Below are 12,179 nucleotides of genomic sequence, written 5' to 3' on the forward strand. Positions count from 1 at the left end.
CTGCATTTCCTTCCCACAGTGTTGTTCTTACTATTATGTGTATCTATTTGCCTCTATATGTATAATTTTATCTAATTTTTATTATTAATTTTTATCTACTTTATTTCTTATTGAGGTTATCTCCTTTCAACTTTGTCTCTTTCTATCTCTTTCTTTTAACAAATGCCTTTTCTTATTTTGTTTTATTTTTATTTCTAAATATTAATTAAAGAGGTACAAGTATTTTTGTTACATGGATACCTTACATAATGCTTACATCAGGGCTTTTGGTGTGCCTGTCACCAGGACAGTATTCACAGTCCCCAGTTGGTAAGTTTTTATGCCACATACCCCCACCCTATCCCTCTTTTAGTTTCTCATGTCCTTTACATCTCTTTCTGCATCTGTGTACCCATTATTGAGCTCCCACTTATTCATGAAAACTTAGGACATTTGGTTTTCCACTCCAGAAATACTTCACTTGGGATGATGGTCTCCAGTTCCATCCAACTGCTGAAAATGACATTATTTCACTGCTTTTTAGGACTAAGAAGTATGATGTGCGTGTGTGTATGTGTGTGTGCACACACACGGTACATTTTATTTAACCACTCATGCATTGATGTTCTTCTAGGTGGATTCACATCTTTGCAATTGTGAATTGTGCTACAACAAACATTCAAATGCAGAAGTCTTTTTTCAGATTAATATAAAGTTAAAATTGGCTACAATTAGGTTACATTGCTTGCATTTGTTAGGTAAAGTCCAAGTTGCAACTGAGCCCTTCACCCAGGAAATGTGCCATTACCCCTATATTGTCCCAAATAGGTAAAGAGCTTACCACACCTTCTCCCTTCTTCCCTTGCCCCCTTCTTGAATTTAAATGTGCTTTTCTCTAGTGTGAGTGGGTAAGTTGTTCATCTTCTAGTTTCATATTAGTACACTGGATGCTTGCTTTTCCATTCCTGTAACGCTTTACTTAGGAGGATGTTCTCCAAATCTTTCCAGGTAAATAAAAAAGATGTGATGTCTCCATCTTTCTTTATGGCTGAATAGTATTCCCTGGTATAAATATTGCATGGTTTATTTATTCATTCATGAGTTGAGGGGCACTTGAGTTGTTTCCACATCTTTTGAGTTGAGCTGCTATAAACATTGGAGTACACATGTCTTTATGGTAAAATAATTTTTTTTCTTCTGGGTAGATACGTAGTAATGGGACTATGTGATCAAACAGAAGGTCTACTTTTAGCTCTTTGAGGATTCTCCATACGTCTTTCCAAAAAGGCTGTCTGAGTTTGCAATCCCACCAATAGTGTATAAGTGTCCCTTTCTCTCTACACCCACACTATCATCAGAGAAATGCAAATCAAAACCACCCTATTGGATTATGTTTTGGTACTCAGTTTTTATCCAGCCATGGTGGGGAATGCCTGCAACTGTCAAAAAGAATCCATTTTTAATCATTTGTAACAATACAAGTAGAAATGGTTCACCTTCAAGCTCCAAGACGATTTCCCTTCTGATGCTCATTTAATTCATGCATAACCCATCTATCCAGCTTCTCTACCTTGCTCATTTGTTTAAAATTGTCCAATATTGTTGGAAGAACAATGGGAAACTTTGCTACTAATACACATGTAGGGTGAGATGGATTTGCTTCCACTACAGCATTAAGCTTATCATCATCTACCTTGGTCTCAGTTCACCCACATGGCTCATTTTCAAGATTAAAGTCACCAGAATAGAATTTATCAAACCATCAACATACTTTACATTCATTAGCTACATTTTCCCCAAACACTATGTTGATATTTTCAGCTGTCTGCATTGCACTGGTTCCATGACAGACCTATATTTGAAAATAACATGAATTTTTTACTTACCCATGGTAAGAGAACCTGCAAAATAACTTTTCTCTGGCATCCCCTGTAGTTGTCACAGTCTGAGGCAATGCTGGGGATATTCATTCACTCAGATTGGTAAATTAGTCCCCAGGTCACTGTTGGAAGCTCAGTCAGGGGGCTGTGCAAGTCCCTCTCCACAGAGGTGGGTGGTGTGACCTTGGCCAGTACATAAGTGGATCATGGGATGTGCCCAGACACAACACAAGACTATAGCCAGCAGTAGGGCAAGTTGCAGTAATCTTCTTGGACACCTAGGTTCTTCATTGGATGCCAATCAGTGGCAAAGTAGGTCAAAGGACCTTGGTGGATGCCAAGGGGAGGTGAGGTTGTGGGACATGGGCCAATGCAGGAGTATGGACTATTGGGTTGATCCCTAGCATCTATTATCTTTTGAGTTTAGTAACTGTTGGAAGATCAGGTAGGTTCTGAGTATGTCCCTCACCACTGAGATTGTAGGAGATTGCTCTGCCTGGATGTCTCTGCAGTGGTGGCAGTGGGGGAGGCTATCTAGGTAGTGGCCACTAGGGACAGGGCTGAGAACATTCACTACATCCAGTTTGAAGAGTAAGGGTTATATGTAGCAGGGATACCTTCTGGGTTCATGGTGGAGAAATGGGCCATAGCTATGATGCCATGGGGGTGTGGCCTGCCAGCTGGCACATGCAGGACTAGGGAGTTATTCCACTGGTCAGCTCTTGGGGCTACAGAGGCATTGCCAGCTGGTGCATATAACCAAGGAGCATGTCTTGGCTGCATGGCCTGCAAGTCTACAAGGTGGGGGACATGGCCTGTCACCTGGTGCACAAAGCCAAGGGGGACATGACCCACACATGGTGTGTGGGTCTAGGGGGCTGTTGTGCCCTGTTCTCCTGGGGGACTATCTCTGTTTTTCTGGGTCTTAACATACCCTCCTAGGTGCTGTAATATTTACATTATTCTGTATATTTTCTTCATCCTCAAAGGTCTCTCCTCCAGGTTGGCAAAGCCTCTTCCACATTCATGTGGACCACTGCACCATAGCCCCTTCCTTTGTCAGCTCTATCTCAAGGGTCTCCCATGTGACTTTTCTCAACTGCAAGACTGTGACCATTCATAAACCTTAGGTCTATGTTCCTTGTACTTCTGAAAGTAGGCTGAAAATAATCTCCTCTGTCTTGACTGCCATAACCTGCTGATATTTAGGTTTGATATGTGAATAACACCACACAGACACTTCTTCTTTGCTGTCCCTGGCCTGCCATGGGCATACTTTGTTTTACCACATTCTCCAAACAGGGGCTTGGCTCACCTTCATCCTTTGTCTCTCTCATAGTTATGAGAAAAACAAAACAAAAAATGAACACAATTCTAACTCTATGCATGTGAATTTGAAGAAGCAAAGGAGAGGATGGGGGGGGGGGTAAGTTTTCTGTGCCAGCTAGAGAACAAGTATGTGTTGAAGTGGCTGAGAATTTAATTCCTAATTACCTTCTCCTTCACTTGGTAGCAGACTGAGCACCTTGTCTAGTTCTTCATTAGTCATCTGTGGAGTTGCGGTGTTACAGGACTCTGCAGAGAAACAAGGAAATGATGAACCACAGAGGGTGAGCCAGAAACTGGTCTCAGTGTGCTCATGCCACCCAAGATGAGAAAACATACCAACTCTGAACTGTGAGGTCCCATGCACTCTTGTTCCCCCTTTTCCTATTTTGTTACACTTCCTACTCCTTCTCTCTACTTCTCAGTGTCCTACCTACCATCTGCCTCCACACACTTCTGCTTCCCACCTGTGCAGCTCTGCCATTGTCTGGGTTTCTCTCTCACTGGCTTTTCCTGCCTCTTATTTCTATATATTTTTCTTTTTCAGTAATACTATCTGAAATATTACTGGAAAAGAATATTACTGAAATCTTACTTTCAGTAATACTTTCTACTACCTGTTTAGCTCTTATTCTTGATCTCTCTTCTCCCAAAGGGAAGACTCTATTCCTATGTTCTCTGTCTCTCTATGACTTCTCTTCCCTCCCACCAGCATTGAATTTTCCCTTAAAGTCTTATATTGGGCCCTGGCCCAATCCCCCAGAAACCTACAGACTCCTCAGCCTTCCTCCTCACATCCTGAAACTGTAACTACACCCTGACCACTGGCTGGTTTCCCACAACTGTCACCCCGTGACACATGTAGGACACGGGTGCCCATACTTCTTTTTCTACTTTCTCCTTGCAGAAATAAACCACATGCATTTCTGTGCTTTATTTCTCTGTCTATAAAATAGAGGTTACAGCTATTTGCATGCCTACGTCTTGAGGTTTTTGCGAAGATAAAAGGAGCCCTTGCACAATCCAACTGTGATGGAGATGGTCACAAACCACCTTGTCTCCCACCCTGAGTCTGTATTCTGTTTTTCATCCTTGCCACGTGCCTCTGCTGCTTCCATTTCTAACTCTGGGCTTGCTGTCTGTCGGCCTCTCTTGGTACTTTTGGTCTTGATTTGTTTCTTTTTACAGGTCTATTCCTGCCTCTTTTTTCTCCCTCCCACATCCCTGTTGCTTCGCTTTATGCCCTTTCCTCATCTCTCATCTGGCTGTTTTTTTAAGAATCAGAAAGATCTCTGAAATTGTATATAATTTCCACACAGTTTCACCAGATTAGTAAGCAAGATGGAGAGTCAGGTGGAATGGGAAGACTGTTCCAAGCACAGAGATAAGTAGGTGCAAAGGCTCAGATGAGAAAGAGTAATCAGAAGATTAAAGTTACTGAGAAAGTGGTGTGTAAAGTTTGAAGTATCAGCAAGACAGACAGACATGGAGCGGGAGCCCTGGGAAGGAAAATAGACTTAATCCTTATGACAACAAGAAAAGGCTACCTTAAAATAGGAAAGCAAAATAAACCAACTTGCACTTTTTCAAAAAGTCATCTAATTGAGCAGAAAAATGGATGTGATAGAGCAGGACTAGAGGGAAGACATGAGGCTGGAGGCTACTGCTATAGCCCAACTGATAAGACATGGATCTGACCAGAGATTTGTGTTGGGGCAGGAAAGGAAGGGAGAGGTAGAAGATACAGCAAAGGTGAAATTGACTAAGCTAGATGACTGGTGGGTTGTTTAAACTGAGGAGGGGGAGCCAGTCGTTAATGATTCCTGGGTTTCTGCTTGAAGAATGAGCAATAATGTTCCATACTGAGATAGGAAACATTAACCCAAGTGCCCATGAACACATGAATGGATTAATAAACAGTGGCATATGTATGCTATGGAGTACTACTCAGCCATAAAAAAGATGGAGAGTTTACATCTTTTGTCCTAACCTGGACAGAATTGGAGAACATTCTACTTAGTAAAGTATCACATGAACAGAAAAGCAAGTATCCAATGTACTCAATAGTAATATGAAACCAGTAGTCAAACATACATCCACATAAGAGGAAAACTCAACTAAACTTGAGTAGGAAGGGAAGGAGGGAGGTGAGGGGAGGAGGGAAGGGGATTGGTGTACTCTCACCTAACAGGCACAATGTAAGGGTATAAGGCACACCTCCTGGTGAGGGTATACTACAACTTGGCCTCTACCTAACACATGCAAACAATGTAACTTAATGGTCTACCCTCCCATTAATCTGGAATTTAAAAAAAAGAAGGCAGAGCTGGTGACAGGAAAGATGGTATGCATAATTTTTGGAAGGGTCTTGCCTTGAGGCTCCTGGAAAACATGGAAATGGCAATGTCTTTCTGATAGCTGCATGAACATATTCAGGCACTCAACTTAGATGAGTCTGAACACATGTTTTGAAGTCATTAAGTTATAGGTAGGGACAGACAAGAATGCCTGGGGGAGAGGATGATTGCCTCTGAGGATATTACAGGTGCCACATTGATCATCTGAGTCACCATAATCAGAAAATTCTCTGCTAATATGGTTTGTCCTTAGGCTAGAAATTGTTTCTGTATAGTGACTTTTCCCTCAATCTGTACAATGTCCCAAACTGGTCTCTCTCCCTTGCAACCAGTTTTCATGCTCTGCTGACTTTTTCTCATTCTCCTTTAGATTTTCATCTGTGCATAACCTTCATCCCTCTCCTCCACTGTTCCTGTCTGTTGGCATTTTATTTTTCTCTGTGTCTCTCATAAGATCATTTTCTCTGCCTTTTAATACTCTGCATCTTAGCATCAAGCTTATCTCCTTTCTTCCCTGGTGCTCATTTCCCTGCCTCTAACTATTCTCACTGCTAATTTTCTAATTTTTTAACCTAAAATTTAAATATAATAATTCAAATTTCAGTCTTTCTGATATATTCTGTCTCATCTTTCTCCCCTACCACTAAAGGTCTAGTCTTTTGCAGGTGACAAAGGAGCAATTTCCCTTCCCCTTATCAGATCCCTCTCAAAAGTCTTTTGCATGAGTTTTCTATAGTGCAAGATATAGACATATTCATTGTGCCCACATTCTTCTCACAACCTTGGGGAAGTAGGGTAGAAATTATCTCTTCCCTGCCTAATAACACATAACACATTCCAATCTGATATTTGGATTCCATGACTATTTAGGTTAAACCAGCACTCATTCAAACCTCTGTTCATTTCATGACTCCATCTATATTTTCCAGTCTCCATCTCTTGGCCCATGTTTATGTGCAGGAAAACTTCAACCAACATGAACTCATCCTTCTTCTACTGTTTGTATCTCCCAGTGAATGCAGGCAGAGGCTAGGTATAGTCTCTGTGTGTGTGAGGATGAATGGATGGATGGATGGGAACAGGGATGAAGAAACAGGTGTAGACAAGAAAATAAATCTTAATTAGATAATAGACAATTTAAATCTTAACTACCTTCTCTATCATAAGGTAGTAACCTGGGGATTTCTTCTGATTCTTCTCCATCTGTCTGTGGAGTAAGTTTCCAACACCCTGAAGAGAGAAAGAGAAATATGACAGACAATTGACAGAGACCCAGCTGCATACCTGGATGTGTCGTGCTGAGCCCTGATGTTCAGAGCAGAATTTCTCCGTGGGAACAAAGGTATGTTTGTACTAACTGAGTTTTGCTTCTCACTTCTTTTAGCATGTCCGTGGGCCCCTTTCCTTTCTCCGCTTCCCTTCTTTCTCCCCTAGCGCTGCCTTCACACATCACTGCACCTGCAGCAGGAAGCCATTCCTGGGTCTCCTTGACTCCACGTCCTACTCCTGGTGTCCACCAGCTTTCTGCATTTCTGCCTTCTCCCTCCATGATGTTCTTTACCTCTTTGCCCCACTGTCTTCCTGCTTATTCTTTTAACTTACTTCCACTTCATCTCTCCTGTATACAGCATTTCGTGTTCCCATAAAACCCCCAGAAATTAAGTTTAAAATTCTTTCTCTCTCATCAGACCCCATCCTAGAAGGATTTAGATTCCACATTCATGTATATAACATTAAGCCTGCTTAGATGACTCTGTTTGGTGCCTCCAAACTACATTTTTATTACTCTCTACCCTTATGTTCTCTCTTATTATGTTCCCCACCTCTAACTGTTCTCTCTAGTTAATTTTCTAATTTTTCAACCTAAAATTTAAATCTTCCATTAAAGGACTTAGCCTTCCATTCCCCCTTGCCTCCCGCACACCTGGGGAAAAACAACCAGAGGCTGAACGAGTGTATTTGTGTTGTGGGGGTGGGAGAGAGGGACGGGAAGTGTCCCTGGCACAGAGACAGGCAGGCAAAGAAATGAAGTAATTGGTCCCTTAAATATAATTACCTCCCCCCGCCACCGGGTAGCAGTTTCAGTGTTTCTCTGGCATCTCTTCCAGGAAACCAAAGAGAAACAAGGAAATGACAGCCTAGATGCAGTGATGGGACAGTAGGCCTCAGGACATTCCTGCTGAGTTCTGGTGTTCGGTACTCAGGTGAGCTTCTCTTCGGAAGACAGAAGTCACATTCCTTCTCTTTTCCTTCCACATTTCCCTTCAGTGCCCTTCATCACCTTTCCTGCTTGTGGCTCTGCTTTTCTTCTGGTTCCATTCTCCTAGATCTCTTGCTTCTCACCTGCAAATCTCTAGTCCTACTGTCTCTCTCTGCTTTTCCCTCTTCTCACTCCTGAAAGACTTTGGAAGATAACAGTGCCCTGGTACTGGGCCCTGTGCCACCCCCCTGGGAGCCTGCAGGCCTCCGGGGTCTCCTGTGAACTCTGTGAACTCTGCTTGACGATCTGATCCTCCACCAGCCTCGGACAACTATTGCTGCAATGAGTTAGTTATTGGGGATACTGGTCCTGCTCTTGTTTCACTTTCTGACCAGGTAAAAGGTCCCTACACGTGTGTGTGGTTCCACTGTCAAATCTAACAGAGGCCTTGCTTTAGAGAAAGCTACAAAGGGTGAAGGAGAAAGAGAAAACAAGAAGAAAAGCTACAGGAGCAGAGAAGTTTGCCCACCTAAATGCATAAGTAGTGCAGATAAAAGGACATTCTCTTTGCCAGAATTCTTTGAATTAGTCACTATGTGAGACAGTAACATAATAAAAAATATTTGACAAAAATAATAATTCAGATTTACAAGCAGTTAATCTGAAAGAACATGTTTCCCATGTTTCCTTTGAAGGCTTTCTATAGTTAAGGACAAAATAATAATCACAACAAACAAAAATACTTAGTAGTTTTTATTCTCTAGATAATGTATGAGTAGGTATAAATTCACATTTTTATTGTTAATAGGCATGAAAGACATCGTCTTACTCTAGCGTATTTCCACTATAACATGCACTTAGAAACATGTATGTGACTCACAAGATTCCAGGACAAACTGGACCTTTGGCTGTGGAGAATGCTCAGTCTCAAATGTATCACGAAATACCAGCTTTGAATTCTACTGTCTGACACCCGCAGGTCAGGGAGAGCAATCCTCCCCTTCCTTACCTGGCCCACATCTTGGCGGGGACCTCAAGGCTTCCTGAGGCTCTTCTACATCATGCATTTCAGGATAGGCATTGCTGTCCCCTGCAAAAAAGAATGAAACCCCTCAGCTGTCTTGATTTATGACCAAGAAGGCATCAAAAGAAGAAAACACATAATGAGAAAATTCAGAAAGCCTGAGTAAACGAAGCGTGCGCACTTCCCAGACAACCTGACCTGAGGTTAACTTTGCTCCAGTAACCTTCACCAGAGGTGAGAATAATTCACCTTTCATGAAGAATCTTCTCTTCTGTACACCTTCTTCTCTTTCTCATCCCTTTCTTTCCATTTGATTCTATACATTTGCTCAATCTCTGCCTGGTTGACTCTGCTGGTGTCGCCTGGAGCCCATCTTCTCTGGGTGCATTTCTCCCTTTCCTGCTCCCGCTGCTTTTCCTCTCGCTTTCTCGGCCTGCTCTTTCCCTCCCATCCTTTGTCTCTTGATTGTTCCTTTGAAGATGTCTCTAAAGCAAGGCCTCTGTCAGACAGTATGTATTAAATCAGAGTTAACCGAATTGGAGAAGGAGAAAGGGAAGGCAGTGGGACCTGAGACCAGTTTTAAAGAGGGCAAAGAGCATATGAAAAAGAGATTGAACAACTGAAATTATCAGAGGAAAATTTATTCTATCCTGGAGTAGTATTTTAGGAGGCTGGTGATGAGGCTCAGGGGAAAGGCAAGTGGGACATTGTGGATGACTTTGGATGCTAATTAAAAAAGCTCATTTATTTAATCCTTAGTGTATTGAGAAAGTAAATCGGAAAATGACACAATGTAAGCTGTTCTTATTGAAGTACAAATAATGTCTTTGAGGGAGCTAAATTAGAGGAAGAAAATGAGCGGAAGATATTGCCTTGAGAACAGTGAGAGTGACAGAGATGGAGACCAGACACCCAGACACCTAGGGAATGCAACAAAGGGACAGGTGGGGATCATCTGAAGAAGAAATGCCCTTGTTGGGTAAGTCAGTCACTCAGGGGTGACTCTTAGGTTTCCAATTTGGAAAACCATGGGACAACAATGATCTCTCTCTTTTTATCCTCTTTTCACTCATCACCAATTTTATGCCTTTCTCGTTTAACCCTTTCTCTACATAGGCGCTTCTGCACCCCTCCGTGACTTGCCCCACTTCTTGCTATTTATTTTCCTCTCATCCGTCTTTTCCACAGACTTCTCCCCACTTCACCTCTGATCTTTGACAGCCCTTTTGGTTTATCTCCCCTCTTCTCTGATGTGTCTTCTACTTCCTCCCACTACATCTCTGTTTCCCCACCTTACCTCAACCTTCTGGCTGCCAATACTATTTTAATTTTGGCCTCCCTGAAAAATTCCATCCTGCAGGTTCTCCTCTTTCACCTCCTCCAAAACTCTCCCACTGTACTTCAACCACAGCACCACGGGCTCCCAACTGGCCAACTCCATAATGAAGATCTCCCACATGGACCTGGCATGGCATGTTATTTCTGAGTTTTCTTAATGGTGCTATAAAATTACTTAAAAATAATCCATTCATCCCAACCTGGGAGGGTAGGGTTTTATGCTGCTTTGGATTTATTCATGAAATCTGTCACGTATCACCTCCTGAGTACCTTTCCTATTTTTTCTTTTTACATTCTCCACCAAATGAAGACTCCGTCCATTCAGGAGCTCAAATCTCCTTTCTCATGTTTTCTCTCATACCTGTTGATAGGTAAGGGCAGGTCCCTGGACAGAGAAGTAATAGGGGGCTGAGAACAACATGAGGATGACTGAATGCAGACAGTGACCAGACGTGAGACTTCAGTGTGCTCAAGTTGAACTCCAGTGTTCAAGCTTCATGGACACACCCATCTTAGGCCCAACAGAGCCTGGCATTCCTCTTTTTCATTGAGATGCCCATATCTTAAGTATAAACCACTGTGAAACCAACATCCCAGTCAAGATTTGGAACCTTTTCACCACCCCAGATATTTCCCTATGCTTAAGTCACCACCATTCTAATTTTTATCACCATCCTTCCTTCCTGGTACTATACTTGTCTGTACTGGCACTCAGATAAGTAAGACCATGTCTTTATGTACTCTTGCAACAGGCCTCTTTGGCTCAACATATTTTTGAGATTGATCCATGTTGCTACATATACCAACGGTTCATTCGTTTTATTGCTGGATAGTATTACACTCTGAATACGTCATACTTTGTATATGTCCTCTCCTGTTGATGGGCATTTGAGTTGGTTCCAGAATTTAGCTTTTATGAATAAAGCTGCTATAAACATTCTTGTACAAATCTCTGTGTGAGCCCATGTTTTCATTTCTCCCAAGGAAATACCTAGCAGTGAAATTGCTGAGGCATAAGTTAGGTTCTGCTTTATAAGAGACTGCCACATAGTTTTCCAAAGTGGTCATTATCATTTTACATTTCCATCAGGAAGGGACAGGAATTCCAATTTCCTCACATTCACCTTCATGTTCAGTGTCATTAGTGTTTCTAATTTCAGCTATTTTAGTGGATGGAATGGTATGTCATTGCAGTTTTCATTTTCATTTCCCTGATGACTGATGTTGTACATTTGTTTATGTTCTTATTAGCCATTTTATGTCTTCTGTCCTGAAGTGCCTGTTTATGTCTTTTGTCCATTTTTTTAATTGATCGTGTCTTTTTACCATCCATTTATAAAAGTTCTTCATATATTCCCAATACGACCCATTGTTAGTTATGCATATTGCAAATGTTTTCTCATGATCTGTGGCTGGTCTTTTCCTTTTCTTACTAGTGTCTTTGGATAGGCAGAAGGATTTAATTTGGTGAAGTCTAACTTGCCAAGTTTCTCTTTTATGTCTATACTTTTGTGACCTACAAAACAAATTATTGCCTACCCTGCATTTGCAAAGACATTCTCTGCTTCCTTCTCGAAACCTTCTGGTTTGACCTGTAACTTTAAGATCGCTGATCTAAGTTGAATTATTTTTTATGGACGGTATATAGCAGGAGTGGAGGTTTATTATTTTTTTCCATGTGTGCTCTACCTCTTTCTCAATCTCTTTGCAATTCATTCTGCTTCTGCCCATTTCTCACATTTCACTCTGAATGTGGCTCCCGGTGCTGGGCAGACATTCGTGCACCCTTGACTCTGAGGGCATCCCTCTCCTTGGCCACCACCATCACCTATGCTTCACCCCTCTACCCCAGTGAGCCCTCTCGGATCCCTCCTCTTTGTCTCCATAGTTTCTCCTTCTGGCTCCCTCTACACCTATGCTATTTCAGCGTCCTGTGAAACTTCTGTGTATGTGTGCGTGTGTGTTTCTCTCTCCCCATCGCCACAGAAATTAGACACCCTTTCTTAATAGATAAATGCCTCCTTGCTCAGGCACTGGTCTAGTCCTCTACCCTTATCTCTCATTCTCTTGGACTT

The 12,179-nt window shown here is 42.0% G+C and overlaps 1 protein-coding gene across 1 annotated transcript in view; it reads right to left on the reverse strand.

Annotated features, from left to right (window-relative positions):
* The window catches only part of LOC100962440 (nuclear body protein SP140), a 103,754-nt gene that overhangs the window by 44,024 nt on the left and 47,551 nt on the right, over positions 1-12,179 (reverse strand). The window contains exons 6-8 of the mRNA XM_023510366.1: positions 8,752-8,832; positions 6,695-6,772; positions 3,354-3,434 (exon numbers count right to left, since the gene is read on the reverse strand). Coding sequence (XP_023366134.1) covers positions 3,354-3,434; positions 6,695-6,772; positions 8,752-8,832 — 240 coding nt within the window. The remainder of the gene's footprint in view (positions 1-3,353; positions 3,435-6,694; positions 6,773-8,751; positions 8,833-12,179) is intronic.

This window comes from Otolemur garnettii, unplaced genomic scaffold, assembly GCF_000181295.1.
Source record: "Otolemur garnettii isolate 467f Iridium unplaced genomic scaffold, OtoGar3 scaffold00013, whole genome shotgun sequence".
NCBI classification, from domain to species: Eukaryota; Metazoa; Chordata; class Mammalia; order Primates; family Galagidae; genus Otolemur; species Otolemur garnettii.